Source organism: Brassica oleracea, chromosome C1 (assembly GCF_000695525.1).
Source record: "Brassica oleracea var. oleracea cultivar TO1000 chromosome C1, BOL, whole genome shotgun sequence".
Lineage (NCBI taxonomy): Eukaryota > Viridiplantae > Streptophyta > Magnoliopsida > Brassicales > Brassicaceae > Brassica > Brassica oleracea.
In genome coordinates this window covers 43,046,839-43,061,559 of record NC_027748.1, presented here as the reverse complement: position 1 = coordinate 43,061,559, position 14,721 = coordinate 43,046,839, and the positions used below count along the sequence as shown (strand labels likewise).

The window sequence follows — 14,721 nt, the reverse complement described above, 5'->3', positions numbered from 1 at the left end:
AAGTGCACCCACTCTTTTAAAAAAAAAATAAGTTTTATAAAGAATTTTGTTTAAATTTTGCCATAATTTTAACCAAAACACAGTTGTGCACCCATTGAAAATGTTATTATGCCCTCTTAATTCTGTACATATCTGATGTTGTCCTACTAATTTGTATATGTAATTATGTACTAATATACGCACCCACTAATAATATGTTCTAGATTCACCCCTGGCTACCGGTCTTTGATGCTGGTCCATACAAACATTGCATCGGAGCCCTCAAAGTATTTGTTAATCTTTGGGCTAAAGTTCCTTTTTAATTTGAAAATATATACTTTTTTTGAAACTTAAAATTATATATATATATATATATATATATATATGTATACACTTTTTGACATATAGTTTCATAAAAATTTCAAAATAAACAAATATACATGGATCCAAGTCTAATATTTTATAACAATTGGCGCAAACGAAAATATTGCTGAGTACATAAAAGAATGATCTACATGTGACTACTTTTGGACATATATAGTTTGATATTGGCTTTTTCGTTTTGCACTGATGTGAGCGTATGCATTGATTTTCTCTTTTGTTTAGCTATGTAATGTAAGTATCTAACTATATGAAATTTTAATTAGTAAGGAAAAACTATATGATAAAATTAATCAAACTCTTGAAGTGTTAGCCGAAAATATTGTGAGTTTATGAAAGCCAAGAGATGTATATTTTTCATTAGGTGGTGTGTTCGTAAACTTCTCTTTTATCTCACTTTCTCTTAAAAATAATATTCTGTCAACTTTCAGAAAATGCAAATACTATTCTTCAACTTTTCTTCCTTTATTCATAAGCTATGTAGCTAAAAGATGGCTTGTCATAATCTCTCACTTACTGATATCTTAGTACATAGATTTGTCTTTATTCAATACATAAAATTCTAGTATACATAAGATTCTATTTTGCATATACGTAGAATTCTAATTAACTACACAAAATCCTAATCTTAGTACATATATTTCTATTTTACCAGAGCATAATTAATCCGGAGTTTTTAGAATGAAATTTCTAGCGGAAGTTAAAAAACTTTTTCTTAACTTTTAACTAAAAAAACTAAAAATCAGTTTTTAAATAAATATTTTAAGAACCGGTTTTTAGCTCCGGCTTAATCATGTCTCGCTACAAGAATTATATTCCAATATGCACACGCCATTCAATTTCGTTTTAAGATTTTTGTTTTTATGCCTCGATCTTCGGTCACAGGCTCACTGCCACACATGAAATATCAATTAGTTCAATTAAAAACGAAGATTTATTAACCTTCTCCGAGGATAAAAGTACAGCTGAAGCATTAACGTTCATAGTAGAAAGGAAACGAAATAAAACACAACATACAATACATTATTACGACGACATAGAAACATAATAAATAGTAGTAAAATTACTAAAATCTCATACAAAAGTGAGATTCAAAATCATATGGGAATGGAACGGGAGACTTTGGGATAAACGTGGGTAGCCGGATGACCCATAATACGTCGACCTTTGGCATGTTTAAAGATATAAACCAATGCTCCCACCGGCCACTCCACCACTCCGGCTGCTAAAAACGCCACAAGCCCTAACGTCGGTCCGACCACTTTGCATCTACATGGGTTTCCTCCCGTTCCGCACTGCACGCATATAGGAATCATCCTTGTGATAGCTTCAAATACTATTGTTATATATACGAAAAAGGGATCAAAGAGGTGAAATGTTTGTGGATGTTATAGAGATGTGATGTATCGAATATGAGGAGAATAATTGGTGTAGGATTATGGAGAGATTGATTGTGATGTTTATATAGAGAGACAAGCGAATCATTTGAGTTCTTCACACTTTTTCTTCTTGTTTTATCTATTAATACTTTTTATGATCTTTATACGTAGGGTCGGTTCTTGAGTATTTTATTTAAACTTTTGACAGGTGGTGTGTGAGGAAGATGTACATGTGGTTTAAGGAGGATACGTGTTGTCTTCTATCTATCTTAATCATCGTGTCTCATATCATTGGTGACAAATTGTTATCGTCGGTTTGTTCTTGAAAATCTTTACAAGATATTGGACCTTGAAAATGGCTATATGAAATATTCTGGGCTCGTCACCAGATTCACGTACAGGGTCGACTATCATGACCAACCGAAATGGGCCTAAAATAGGATAGACTCTGAATCAACCAGGCCAGTCCATTATATACGTGGTCGGGTTGCCTGTTGAACTGTACCAGACTAAACCGTATAATCAACGGGGCTACTATTCCAGTGCAATCCGGAATTTTTTTATTTATTTTTTTGGTTATTAATTTATAATTACGGGGTTGTTATAAATTTGTGAAAACAAAATGCTATTAACGTTGTTAGCGTAGCTCAACTGAATGAAATATGGTATTCATATCATATTATGTATGTTCGAGTTACTGAATTGTATGTTGTTATTGTCTAACATAGTTATATACTAGTTTTGGCAAAGCGCAGAATATTCGTTCTGATAAAGTGATTTATAATGTGAACGTTTAAAGTAAAGACTTTGGAGTTTGGATGTTAAAGTATATAAAAAGACTTTAGTGTTGACTTTTGTATAATTGACATTAGACATGCAAAATCTCCACTACCGAATTAACAAGTATACAAAGTATACAATATTTTTATTTTATTATAGAAAAGAGCCTAATTCATCTTTGGTTTTAGATTATTTACAGGAACTCTTGCTGGCCATGTTGTGTGTGTAAGGCCAGGTTGTGTGTGTAAGTTTCTTTGGAGTGGCTTCAGTATTCGTGTCTCTCTTCAAGATTGATCTGGGCTCACCTATATAACGATATGAATGGACAGATGTAAGTACTGGCTCGTTGCTGCGCGAACTTTGAGGATCTTCCGCCTTTATGTTTTGGCTCTTTAGATATGAATTTATTTCAGCTCCTCTACCCCGTCTCTATGAAGTTTCTTCGACCTGTCTCTATCCTTCGTTTGGAGATCAATGTGCTCTGCATTTCAGACTGCAATCATCAAGGCTACTCCCTCAGTTATATATGGGATTTTGGTTTATGTATTAGAGCTCATTGTAAATTGTTTTTAGTTGTCTAGTAGTTTTTTTTCTGAATAGCTCTTGAAAGATTTTGATTTTTGCCGGTTTATGACTCCGGAAAAAAAATGTTTCTCACTGCTGGATTAAGACGACTTAGCTACTTATCTGAAAGGCGTTCCTCGGAATGTTGCAACAAGCCGGCCGGCCGATAGTCGGTGATAATATAATTTTCAGATACCAAAAAAAAAGAGCCTAAATATAATATTAGAGGCTGCTGTTAGCTAATAAATTGATAAAACAATTTTTTAATAAGTTGAAGACAGTTTTTACGACAAATCAAAATTTATCATTTCAAATGTTTTCTTGTACCTTGCAAAAAAAAATTGATTTTTTAAAGAATGGTTGGATTTTTCCAATGAAATGCGTAAGCAAGGTGATTGATTAGTTAAAAACTTAAAATATTAAAAACCATATTATATAATTTAATTCGTATGTACTATATTTAAATTTATTCTGCGCACTAAAAAAATAATAATATAAAAACTAACTCTGAAAGAGTCCCAAAGATTATCATCATCATCAGAGAAGAGAAGAGGACCGATCCGAAACCCTAAACCCGTTCCCGCGGGAGTGAAAGCGAGCTCAAATGGGAGATCCGTTGGGATCAGAGGAGGCATCACTGGCGACGGAGACCGGCATCAAATCGGATCCTCCGCTGACCGAAACCGTCGCCACCGCCGAAGACTGGCGTCGCGCTCTCGGCAAAGTGGTTCCCGCCGTCGTCGTGCTCCGCACGACGGCGTGTCGCGCCTTCGACACCGAATCGGCGGGTGCTAGCTACGCTACTGGGTTTATCGTTGATAAGAGGCGTGGGGTCATCCTCACCAACCGCCACGTGGTTAAGCCAGGTGTGCGCATAGATTCCTTAGCAGTTAGCTGTTTGATTAGGTGGTGTAGATAATGTTCTGATAGGTCACTGAGAATTTAATCTCTTTAATATTCATTGGTTCATCTTCATATCTTCTTCTTCTTCAGGTCCAGTAGTTGCGGAGGCAATGTTTGTAAACCGCGAAGAGATCCCAATCTATCCTGTATATAGGGATCCGGTAAGTCTCTTATTCTAATCCCTAGATTAGATTTGAGGAAGCTGGCATCACAGTTCAGAGGCCATGGTTTCATTGAAATGAGCATTCATGTGAATTCTAAAATATTTCTATTTTAGTATCTGAATTTGTGTCTCCACTTTATTGTATATATTCTGCTCTCTTTTTGTATTTTCCCTCCTCATCAGGCTGACATTCTTTTGTATCTTTTTCAGGTCCACGACTTTGGCTTCTTTTCGTATGACCCCAGTGCAGTACAGTTTCTGAGTTATGAGGAAATCCCCCTTGCTCCGGAGGCAGCTTCTGTTGGACTTGAGATTAGGGTTGTTGGCAATGATAGCGGAGAGAAGGTAATGTAGTTAAGGGTGTTGTATATTATTCAAAGTAGGCTGCATCAAAAAGATTATGTAGTGTTTGGTAAATGGAGTGTGGATTTTCAGGTTTCCATACTGGCTGGTACTCTTGCTCGGTTGGATAGGGATGCTCCACACTATAAGAAGTAAGTATAATCTGTTTCACCGTGATGTTTTTATAGTTCTACAACGCTGCTTATTTCATGGTTACTCGCTTTGTAATAATTAATTGGTTTTTGTTCCAGAGATGGTTACAACGACTTCAACACGTTTTATATGCAAGTAAGTGATTATTCGTCTTTAGTATTTATTACTTTTATTTTAATTACCGACGTATACGAGCAGAATTGCATGCTATCTCTCCTGAGTCAAAACCTTGTTATTTCCCGTTTCCACTACAGATATGCCTCTCACTCGTATTTTCATTTAGATATCACCTAAAAGAGTTAAAACGTCCTTTGTAGCTTATCGTGTCATACTCTACTGTTACTCGAAGCCTAACCCTTACACATGCTAGCTTGCTAATATTTTAGCTTCTGTGTTTGTAGGCAGCGTCAGGTACTAAAGGCGGATCAAGCGGTTCTCCTGTTATTGATTGGCAAGGCAGGGCGGTAGCTTTGAATGCTGGCAGCAAGTCCTCAAGTGCATCAGCCTTCTTCCTACCACTTCAACGAGTAAGCAATCTCTTTTTCATACTCATATTCATGCTTTAGTTAAGACTAGATGGCTTATAGAATGTTACAAATGAACTATACGTTTATTTATGATCTCTTCTTTTCATTATAGCGAGGCCCTGAGTATCTAGTATGAGACATTGAGAAAGTCAGACATAGTTCCTGGTCTCTTTTTAGTGTTGCGTCATATCATTCATAACCCCGGAATTTATTTGATATTTTGTTGGAAATTTGCTTAGAACTTATCATCAAGTTTGGTTTTCGTTTTTGGAAGGTTGTCAGGGCGTTAAGTTTCCTGCAGAAAAGTATCGACTCGTGCACAGATAAGCCAAAAGCAGTTCATATTCCTCGTGGTACGCTTCAGGTTTGTTTTCCACCTATCGGATTTTGAAACTCTTTCATAGTGTAGTTAAGAAAATTTCCACGACTATCAGTTTTGACCCGTTTTAAGTAGCTGTGTTCAGCTTGTCCGAAAAAATTACCCGTACTTTACATGGTCTGTCAGTTGAAAAAAAATTCCAAGGAGCTGGAAATTTTCCTGGGTAACATTTAGACTACTGTTGTAGTTAGGCTCTGAGCATCATAATTTTTGTATAATAAATTTTAACTAATGTAATGCTCATATTCTAGAGAGGAATTTTAATACCTTAAGGATTTCTTTTTATTCTAGAAAGGTTATCCTTGTGATTACCATGGGATCTGAATGAATTCGTGGTTTTATTAGGAATAATTCTCATGTTATATTTCTATTCCTTTTCCCACGAGTGACAGATGCAGAGATTCATAGGGAAGTTCAATGTCTGTTAGCTGATATGAGTTTTGGGGTTACTTATGCGAGGTTTTATCTGTTTGCTTTTGTATTTAGATGACATTTGTTCACAAAGGCTTCGATGAGATACGTCGACTTGGTCTCAGGAGCGAAACTGAACAGGTACATGATTTCCTTCTTACCACCGTGGAGGGCATTAGCCGTCCTTGTGCTACACAGGGACACCTTAAACTTACTATATCTTGGCCATGTAGGTGGTTCGGCATGCATCTCCACCTGGGGAAACCGGAATGCTTGTTGTTGATTCTGTAGTGAGTGCATTGATTTATTAATAACACACAGAACAATAATTTTTTTTTAATAGAAAATAGATTGTTTAAGCGATGCTTAAAAATTTACATCTTATATATGATATCTTGACTTGTGATAGGTGCCAAATGGCCCTGCTGATAAACATTTAGAGCCGGGAGATGTTCTTATTCGTGTAAACGGCAAAGTAAGTCATCTCAATTTTACATCTTTTAGTGAGGATTGTTTTTTTGTTTGCCTCGAGCAATCTAGAATTTTGATATCTTTGTTGCAACATTGGTATGAAACGCATGGTTTAAAAGTTAGTTAGAACCTATTAATCAATACAATTTCAGTTTCTAGTTCTTTCTGTTCCTTGTTTTGCTAAATATTTCCCTATGCATTTCATTGTTATCTCAGGTGCTTACACAATTTCTGAACTTGGAGAATCTGATTGATGACGGTGTTGGCCAGATAGTGGAATTGGAAATTGAGAGAGGTGGACAGCCAATTACTGTTAGTGTATCGGTGAGTTCTATTCTTCTGTTTCTAGCTTTGGTTGCAATATTCTAGGATACATGTAGCCGTTTCTTATCTTTTCTCCTGGTTATTAAATTCGTTATTGCTGCCCAATTGTTTTTCTCTGAGAAAAAGTCCTCAGTATCTTACTTGTAACTTTCATGTAGGATTTCATAATCTGCTTAACTGTGATTGATACTTACTGTCTTTCTTAATAATCTAGATCCTTTTGTTTATTTATTTCCTGACACAGGTTCAGGATTTACACTCAATCACTCCAGATCACTTCCTGGAAGTAAGCGGTGCTGTAATTCATCCGTTGTCTTATCAGCAGGTAACTACTACTTGAAAAGATATATTTGAACTTTTTTGCTGCTGTGCCTGCATGCATGATATTCTCATATCCTAATGGTCGAATTGTTGTTTTTATAAATTAATGCTAGGTGTTAGGGTTAATCTTTCATGAATTTGCGTACTGATCTACCCAAATGATGATTTTGGGCACTTTTTCCGTTTTGAAAGTAACATATTTAACGTAGTTTTAGTTGTTCAGAATATCTATCTTCAGAGGGGATGCTCTTTGTGAGTATATTAAGGCTATATGTATGATCATGGAACTCGTTATTGTAGTATCAGTTGGATATTATATGAATATGCTACTTGTTTTATTCTTAATATGCTTTGAAGAAACATTGGCTTTATCATTCACAGCCCAAACTGGCTTGCTAGCTTGAATGTGGAAACATAACCAAGTGCTCGTGATGTTACTACCCCACCGGCTTATAAATTTGCTGATCTTAAAAGTTCTTGATCTAACAGGCTCGCAATTTTCGCTTTCCTTGTGGCCTGGCTTATGTAGCGGACCCTGGGTAAGCCGCTCCACTTCCTTCCTCCATCAAAATTTTCACATTTTCTTGATCCATGTGCAATTCCCTAATAGATTCCAACAGAAAAGAGTGTTTCCTTTTATGTTCTTTTGGTTCTAAAATTTATTTATCTGCGTACTCGGTACAAGAAGTGAGCTGTAACTTCTTCTAATACGCCACTTAATCTTGAAAAATTATAATTTTTATCTCTTCATCAGAGATCTTAAGATAGTTCACGTTTACCTTGTTGACTGATGTGTCAATACTGTTACATGTTAGCTTACTGTGAATCATTTTCATAACTTTCTCTGAATTTCTGGATTTACTTGGTTGAGCTATTTTCTATGCAGATACATGCTATTTAGAGCTGGGGTCCCACGACATTCTATCATAAAGAAGGTTGCTAATGAAGATATTTCCTGTCTTGCGGATTTGATTTCCGTTCTTTCAAAGCTGTCTAGGGGTGCTCGTGTCCCCTTGGAATATATGTCTCACACTGATCGTCATCGCAAGAAGGTGATAGATTTATATATTGTTTGAAAGTTCTTTTTGTAAGACGTCCGAACCCACTGTAATCTTATACTTGTCAAACCTTGATACTGGTTTAGATAAGACAATTTGTTAGGCTATTCTATATCTGAATCTGAATTCTTGCATGCAATCTGTTAATTCTGTGATAATTTTACCTCTCTTCTGGCTGTTCCAAGTATGTGATTTTTTGCTATTGTCGTGCTGATAGATCACTATGATCACTGTCTATGGAAAATATATATTTTTAAGTCGTGATTCCACAATGGATCGTTTTTCTTAAGGCCTTTCTGTCATTAATATGGTTGCTGACTTGCTGTCCCTGTTTCTTTTTGAACTCTATAGAATTTACTCAAATGAGAAATTACTTATTTTTGGTTTCCATTTCGTGCAGTCTGTGTTAGTCACAATTGATCGTCATGAATGGTACGCTCCTCCACAGTTGTATACCCGCAATGACAGTTCTGGTCTATGGGATGTGAAACCTGCAATCGAACCTGCTACTGTTCCACCATCTATTGGTAATAGTGGTTTGCCTATATGCCAAAATACAGAGTCCATGCATGAAGTCGTTCGTGGAGTTACTGATACTGCGGCTACTATGGAAGCCTCTAGTGGGGATGGTTCTCAGAATGATTTTGGCGTAGAAGCAAAGAAACAAAGAGTGGAAGATGATTCTTTAGATGAAACTGTTGCAAACGGTTCCTTATATGAGAGTGAATCAAAATCTGATGATGCAATGGCAACAGATAATTTGGTTTTAAGAGACTACGAAAGTGCAACAGCTCTGCCTGCTAATGCTTCTTTGGCTGAACGTGCTATTGAGCCCGCTCTTGTCATGTTTGAGGTAAAAATTTAGAATTCTTTCGAATTTGGCTGTCGCAGTTATAACTGAATTCAGGGTTCAGAGTTCCTATTTACCAAAGCTATGAAATATTAGTTAAACTATGTCACCAGAACATGTTAGTTTTGGTAACTATTTCTACAAGTCCGATAAATTATAATCTATGGATGTGTATAAGAAAACCATGGAAGTATGACCTGGTGATTGGAATTACTGTCTTGGCTTAATATGTTTCTGGTCTTTGTAATTGCGATTATAGTTCTTATTGTGATTAAGGGCAACTTGCATCTCCTGAAACTAAGTTCTCGTATGCAGGTTCATGTGCCACCATCGTGTAGTCTTGATGGTGTACATTCACAACATTTCTTTGGGACTGGCATCATTATTTATCACTCTTCAGACATGGGACTTGCTGTGGTGGATAAAAACACCGTTGCGATTTCTGCATCTGATGTTATGTTGTCCTTTGCTGCTTTTCCAGTTGAGATTCCTGGAGAGGTTAGATTCCCCTGAAGATCTTACAGTTCGTGGAAGGAAGCTTTAATATTCATCTTTCTTAACTTAACTGCAGGTGGTATTTCTTCATCCTGTTCACAACTATGCTCTTATTGCCTACAATCCGTCAGCAATGGGTCCTGCCAGTGCTTCAGTTATTCGTGCAGCTGAGTTACTACCTGGTATGTTAGTACAAATCTGTAGCAAAGTACCCTTGGGGTTCCAAATTTATATGCTGGTTGGATGATGCTTTGGCTATTGCTACTTTTTTTAACCATTGCTCTGTTTCGATATTGCCGCTAGTTTAAACTTTTATTTATCTAGTTAAATTAATGGGACGTGTTCATGTTGCAATGTCTTTGCTGAAAACAGAACCTGCACTGCAGCGTGGAGATTCAGTTTATCTTGTCGGGTTGAGTAGGAACCTTCAAGCTACATCAAGAAAATCTATTGTAACCAATCCATGTGCAGCGCTAAACATTGGGTCTGCTGATTCTCCCCGCTACAGAGCTACTAATATGGAAGTAATCGAGCTTGATACAGGTGAGGAATTCAAATCCTTTCACATCAAATTTAGTTACTACAAACTTGTTCGAAACTCACTTTGTTTTCTTCTTGTTTCCTTGCAGATTTTGGTAGCACATTTTCAGGAGCGCTGACTGATGAGCAAGGGAGGATTCGGGCCATTTGGGGAAGCTTTTCGACTCAGGTTCATCTTCCCACTTTGCAGTTTACATAATTGTTACGTTTTTTCTAACTTGCTACTGTCTTGTGAATTGATCACAGGTTAAATATAGTTCAACTTCGTCCGAAGACCATCAGTTTGTCAGAGGCATCCCAATATATGCGATTAGCCAAGTCCTCGAGAAAATCATAACGGGTGGAAACGGACCAGAACTTTTAATAAATGGTGTGAAAAGACCAATGCCTCTCGTTCGGATTTTGGAAGTTGAGTTGTATCCTACTTTGCTCTCAAAAGCCCGGAGTTTTGGTCTGAGTGATGAATGGATCCAAGTAAGCCTATTCTTGTTGTATATTCCGTGATATTTTTGAGTCAATTACACCATACCTTTGACAGAATGTTAGTCTACTAAAAGCAGGTATTCTCAAATCCATATACTTAATTGGTTGTTTCTTACAGATTCTAGTCAAGAAGGATCCGGTTAGACGTCAAGTTCTACGGGTTAAAGGCTGCCTGGCAGGATCAAAAGCTGAAAATCTTCTAGAACAAGGCGACATGGTTCTGGCAGTCAATAAGATGCCAGTTACATGCTACAATGACATTGAAGCCGCTTGCCGAACATTGGATACTGGTAGCCACAGCGATGAGAATCTCAATCTGACAATCCTTCGACAGGTGACACCACTAACTCCTGGCTCTTGAGACATCTTATTGTTTATTTGTTTCTTCTCCGTTGTCATCCTAGTCCCTGTGTCGATCGATCCCACCACCTGTGAAAAAATAGCTAATTTAGGTGAAGAAGAGAGGTTTACTAGTTTATACTCAAGACTCTTGATTGTTTTTGTCAGGGCCGAGAAATGGAGCTCGTAGTTGGAACTGATAAAAGAGATGGAAACGGAACTACAAGAGCGATAAACTGGTGTGGTTGCGTTGTTCAAGATCCTCATTCTGCGGTTCGCGCTCTTGGGTTTCTTCCTGAGGAAGGTCATGGTGTCTATGTCACAAGGTATACTGGTTCTTGACCTATATATTGAATCTCAATTTGGTTCAACGAAAAAAAACTAGTTTAGTCTTTAACCGACTAGATTTGGATTTGATCTCTGACAAATTTTGTTCTCAGATGGTGTCATGGGAGTCCGGCACATCGATATGGCCTCTATGCACTTCAGTGGATCGTGGAAGTTAACGGGAAGAAGACTCCTGATCTCAACGCATTTGCAGATGCTACCAAGGTTTTGTCTCATTCCTTGCACAACTCACACCCATGTTAGATCTTTTACTTTGATATGAAGATTTAATCTCAGATTGTTTATTTGCGAACAGGAGCTAGAACACGGGCAGTTTGTGCGTATAAGGACTGTTCATCTAAACGGCAAGCCACGAGTGTTGACTCTGAAACAAGATCTTCATTATTGGCCAACTTGGGAGCTGAGGTTCGACCCAGAGACTGCTCTTTGGCGTAGAAACATATTGAAAGCCTTGAAGTAAAAAACCTCTTTAGTTGATCCATTTCTTTGAAAAGCTCTTACGGTCTTTTCTCATATGCATACTCCAACTTTGTTGTATTTTTATCGAGTTTATACTCAAAACCTTCATTATATAACATTACTAGAAGAACTGTCACAATTTACAGTAAAAAAAACTAAGCAATAAGGATTTTACATCCAGTTTAAAATTGATCAAATTTAAACTTTCCATGCCCTAATTCATGTTTATGTCTAAATGGTGCAATCATCTTTTGTTTTGAAATTGAATAATTCTTGTGAAATCAAATCATTTAACCAAACGCCTCAGCAATTGAAACATTATTACAGTGAGCAATATCTAGGCTTCAAGTCCTTAGAATTGAATACAAAGTCTTAAACTCCTCAAAGCTAATATAACCATTACCATCGGCATCAATGGCTTGAACCATCTCCACGCAGCTCTCGACCGTACACTTCTCCCCAAGCCCAGTCATCACCACATATAACTCATTCGCTGTTATTTACCCATGACAATCAATATCACATAATTTAAACAACTCCTTCATCTCCTTTTCCAAGTCACCGTTACTTAGACCCAGCGGTTTGGTCCATGCACGAAGCAAACTCAGCCGCATCGACCTGGCCATCACCGTTCGTGTCAAGCTGGTTGAACATCTCGACGAGTTTATCTGAGGGAATGGTCGGAGAGAGAGCATGAACAGCATCACGAAACTCTTCACATAAGATCTTACCGTCTTTGTTCTTGTCAAATTTCTCAAATATATCAGACAGATTCATATTCAAATTGCTCTTCTTCTAAATATAGGATTCATTGATTCACTATGTTGGGTTTGTATCAGGCCGGCTCTTTTAAGATATCAAATAGCCCATCATCAGTTTTAACAGATTAAATTAAACCCGGTCTGAGACGATGGTTTAACAAACCGAATTGAATACGTTAACCGTTTGATAGATAGAAAGGGAGGGAAGGATGCTAATGATAATTGACACATTTACCCTTCCGTCTCATTTTCTCTCCGTCTCCGATCATAAGCCGCCACACTCGCGTTGGGAATCTCCGGCTTCGAGATATCGGAAATGGAAGACGCCGCCGCTCCTAACTCAGGCTCCGATTTGAACCTCGGAGGAAAGCGCGGCAAATCAATCGAAGAGTGCCAAGACATGATTCAGCGAAGTTTCCGAAGTATATTTTCCCTCAATCTTGAATCCATTGGTTGTTCTAGGGTTTAGGGTTTAGCAATCTCTGTGTATTGAAACTAATTTCGTTTCGTTTTGTTTGATTAGATCCGATTGTGAAGTTTCTGATGGAACAAATGGAGAAATCTGGGTGCAGAGTTGGTGATAACTTCGTCAAGGCGGTTGTGTGTACTGGTCCTGTAGCTGGTGGCTTCACTAAAGGAAGAGGGGTAAACACTGCTCTAAACAATGCTTTTGGTTATTTGTTAATGTTTTGATGATGCTCAGTTTCTTTTGTTATCTATGTTTTTGTTTGAAGATTACTGTGTGCAGTAACTATTTGACCATTCAAGATGAAGTGAACCAAGTGGTTATACATGAGTTAATCCATGCTTACGACGAGTGCCGCGCCAAGAATCTGGATTGGACTAACTGTGCTCATCATGCTTGCAGCGAGGTCATTACGTTTGTTAGCCTAAAGCTCTTAAACATATACTTTGGTTTGAGATTCTTAATGTATTCTTTAAACAGATACGTGCAGGTCATTTAAGCGGCGATTGCCATTTCAAGAGAGAACTATTGAGGGGTTTCATTAAGTTAAGAGGCCATGAACAAGTAAGTCGCTATAGCTTTTAGTTCACATAAACACTTGTGTTATCATGGATGGTTCTTGTTAATATATAAACTGATTCTTGATTTTTTTTAACCAAAGGAATGTATAAAAAGAAGAGTGCTGAAATCGCTTCGCGGCAACCCATATTGCTCGGAAGTAGCAGCGAAAGACGCCATGGAAGCAGTGTGGGATACTTGTTACAATGACACTAAGCCTTTTGACAGAGCTCCCTGAAGGTAATACATCTCTTTGACTTCTGCTTCAAAGTTATGATCTTTGAGATCGATATAAAGCTGGCGAAACCGTTGGATTTAGCCGTTCATTTTTTTGCATTGTATCGCTCAGAATACAAAGTTCGGTTAATGAAAAGACCGAGTCAAATTCTATTTTTAGTAACTTCAGTTTACTCCTTAGATCGCCTAGTTTAAAGCATAGCCTCTGCTTTCTTCACTTTCAAAATCTCTTTATATAATAACTCTCACGATCAAAAAGAACACAACCCCCTATAAAAGAATGGCTGACGCAACAGAAAAAGCTGAGCACGACCGTGTTTTCAAGAAGTTTGATGCTAATGGAGATGGAACTATCTCTTCCACCGAGCTTGGAGATGCTCTCAAGAACCTTGGCTCTGTCACGCTTGATGACATTAAACGTATGATGGCTGAGATCGATACCGATGGTGATGGATTCATATCGTACCAAGAGTTTTCTGATTTCGCAAAGGCTAACCGTGGTCTCATGAAAGATGTAGCCAAGATTTTCTAAGCCAAAATTTAAATCTATATTCATATGAGGTTTTTGATCATGTTTAATTTGTTCCCTTGTTTTTTGTAATGACAATCATTGATTATCAGATTATGTATGTTACTTTTTCATTATGCTTTCATTTCATTTCATGTAATGGTAAAGGGCTTTGGTTATAGACTTGTAGACAATAATTAGATATTTGATTATCTGGTTTGTGTTTTAGTGTGGCCTGAAATGGTAAAGGAAAGGCTTTAGTTATAGACAATAATTTATATTGCCCAAGCCCATCTCTAATTTTTTATAGTAAATATTAAATACCCAAAAATCAATATAATGATTTACTGAAGTGAATTAATAAAATAATGAAATTAGCATTTCAGGTAAATTATAAAATACAGTTATATATTTATATGAATGGTGCCAAGTGTGATGATATTTTTTAAATATCCTTAGATAAATATATCTTCATCAGACTCTATAAAGAAGCTATAAAACTGTAACATAAAAAATTTGTTTTAGCTCTCCCTTTTATAGCC

At 37.1% G+C, this 14,721-nt stretch overlaps 5 protein-coding genes across 6 annotated transcripts; 3 read left to right on the top strand and 2 right to left on the bottom strand.

The window, feature by feature from the left end:
• Positions 1–1,271: 1,271 nt before the first annotated feature.
• On the bottom strand, positions 1,272–1,850 carry LOC106298935. Its single transcript, XM_013735067.1, has one exon. The coding sequence runs from the start codon at positions 1,674–1,676 to the stop codon at positions 1,458–1,460; it is 219 nt and encodes a 72-aa protein (XP_013590521.1). The 5' UTR covers positions 1,677–1,850; the 3' UTR covers positions 1,272–1,457.
• A 1,746-nt stretch (positions 1,851–3,596) lies between these two features.
• LOC106336419 (protease Do-like 7) lies at positions 3,597–11,829 on the top strand. The gene is made up of 24 exons (XM_013775289.1): positions 3,597–3,949; positions 4,077–4,147; positions 4,360–4,494; positions 4,585–4,643; positions 4,743–4,779; positions 5,046–5,171; positions 5,446–5,535; positions 6,037–6,102; positions 6,195–6,251; positions 6,371–6,436; positions 6,649–6,756; positions 7,001–7,081; positions 7,567–7,616; positions 7,964–8,129; positions 8,536–8,988; positions 9,301–9,483; positions 9,557–9,662; positions 9,853–10,023; positions 10,110–10,189; positions 10,267–10,494; positions 10,622–10,837; positions 11,011–11,168; positions 11,283–11,394; positions 11,486–11,829. Exons 1-24 carry the CDS (start codon positions 3,688–3,690, stop codon positions 11,648–11,650), a joined length of 3,246 nt encoding a protein of 1,081 aa, XP_013630743.1. The 5' UTR covers positions 3,597–3,687; the 3' UTR covers positions 11,651–11,829.
• Positions 11,830–11,993: 164 nt separating this feature from the next.
• LOC106341079 (probable calcium-binding protein CML33) lies at positions 11,994–12,426 on the bottom strand. The gene is given in 2 exon segments (XM_013779895.1): positions 11,994–12,218; positions 12,220–12,426. Coding segments are annotated over 2 exon segments (432 nt in total).
• A 237-nt stretch (positions 12,427–12,663) lies between these two features.
• Positions 12,664–14,206, top strand: LOC106343915 (mitochondrial inner membrane protease ATP23-like). Of its 2 annotated transcripts, XM_013783284.1 has the most exons (6): positions 12,664–12,832; positions 12,934–13,055; positions 13,145–13,282; positions 13,357–13,440; positions 13,538–13,674; positions 13,968–14,206. In XM_013783284.1, exons 1-5 carry the CDS (start codon positions 12,727–12,729, stop codon positions 13,670–13,672), a joined length of 585 nt encoding a protein of 194 aa, XP_013638738.1. In that variant the 5' UTR covers positions 12,664–12,726; the 3' UTR covers positions 13,673–13,674; positions 13,968–14,206. The 2 variants fall into 2 exon arrangements, with proteins under 2 accessions (XP_013638738.1, XP_013638732.1); XM_013783278.1 differs by lacking the exon at positions 13,968–14,206 and having other exon boundaries at positions 13,538–13,848.
• LOC106343932 (polcalcin Bra n 2-like) lies at positions 13,848–14,391 on the top strand. Its single transcript, XM_013783295.1, has one exon. The coding sequence runs from the start codon at positions 13,952–13,954 to the stop codon at positions 14,201–14,203; it is 252 nt and encodes an 83-aa protein (XP_013638749.1). The 5' UTR covers positions 13,848–13,951; the 3' UTR covers positions 14,204–14,391.
• The last annotated feature ends 330 nt before the right edge of the window (positions 14,392–14,721 follow it).

Excerpts from the sequence above, each read along its gene's own strand:
- LOC106298935 (XM_013735067.1), bottom strand. The coding sequence starts at position 1,676 with ATGATTCCTATATGCGTGCAGTGCGGAACGGGAGGAAACCCATGTAGA.
- LOC106336419 (XM_013775289.1), top strand. The coding sequence starts at position 3,688 with ATGGGAGATCCGTTGGGATCAGAGGAGGCATCACTGGCGACGGAGACC. Across the intron at positions 6,437-6,648 it reads TTATTCGTGTAAACGGCAAA|GTGCTTACACAATTTCTGAA; the intron begins GTAAGTCATCTC and ends TTGTTATCTCAG. Across the intron at positions 8,130-8,535 it reads CTGATCGTCATCGCAAGAAG|TCTGTGTTAGTCACAATTGA; the intron begins GTGATAGATTTA and ends CATTTCGTGCAG.
- LOC106343915 (XM_013783284.1), top strand. The coding sequence starts at position 12,727 with ATGGAAGACGCCGCCGCTCCTAACTCAGGCTCCGATTTGAACCTCGGA. Across the intron at positions 12,833-12,933 it reads GATTCAGCGAAGTTTCCGAA|ATCCGATTGTGAAGTTTCTG; the intron begins GTATATTTTCCC and ends TTGTTTGATTAG. Across the intron at positions 13,056-13,144 it reads GCTTCACTAAAGGAAGAGGG|ATTACTGTGTGCAGTAACTA; the intron begins GTAAACACTGCT and ends TTTTGTTTGAAG.
- LOC106343932 (XM_013783295.1), top strand. The coding sequence starts at position 13,952 with ATGGCTGACGCAACAGAAAAAGCTGAGCACGACCGTGTTTTCAAGAAG.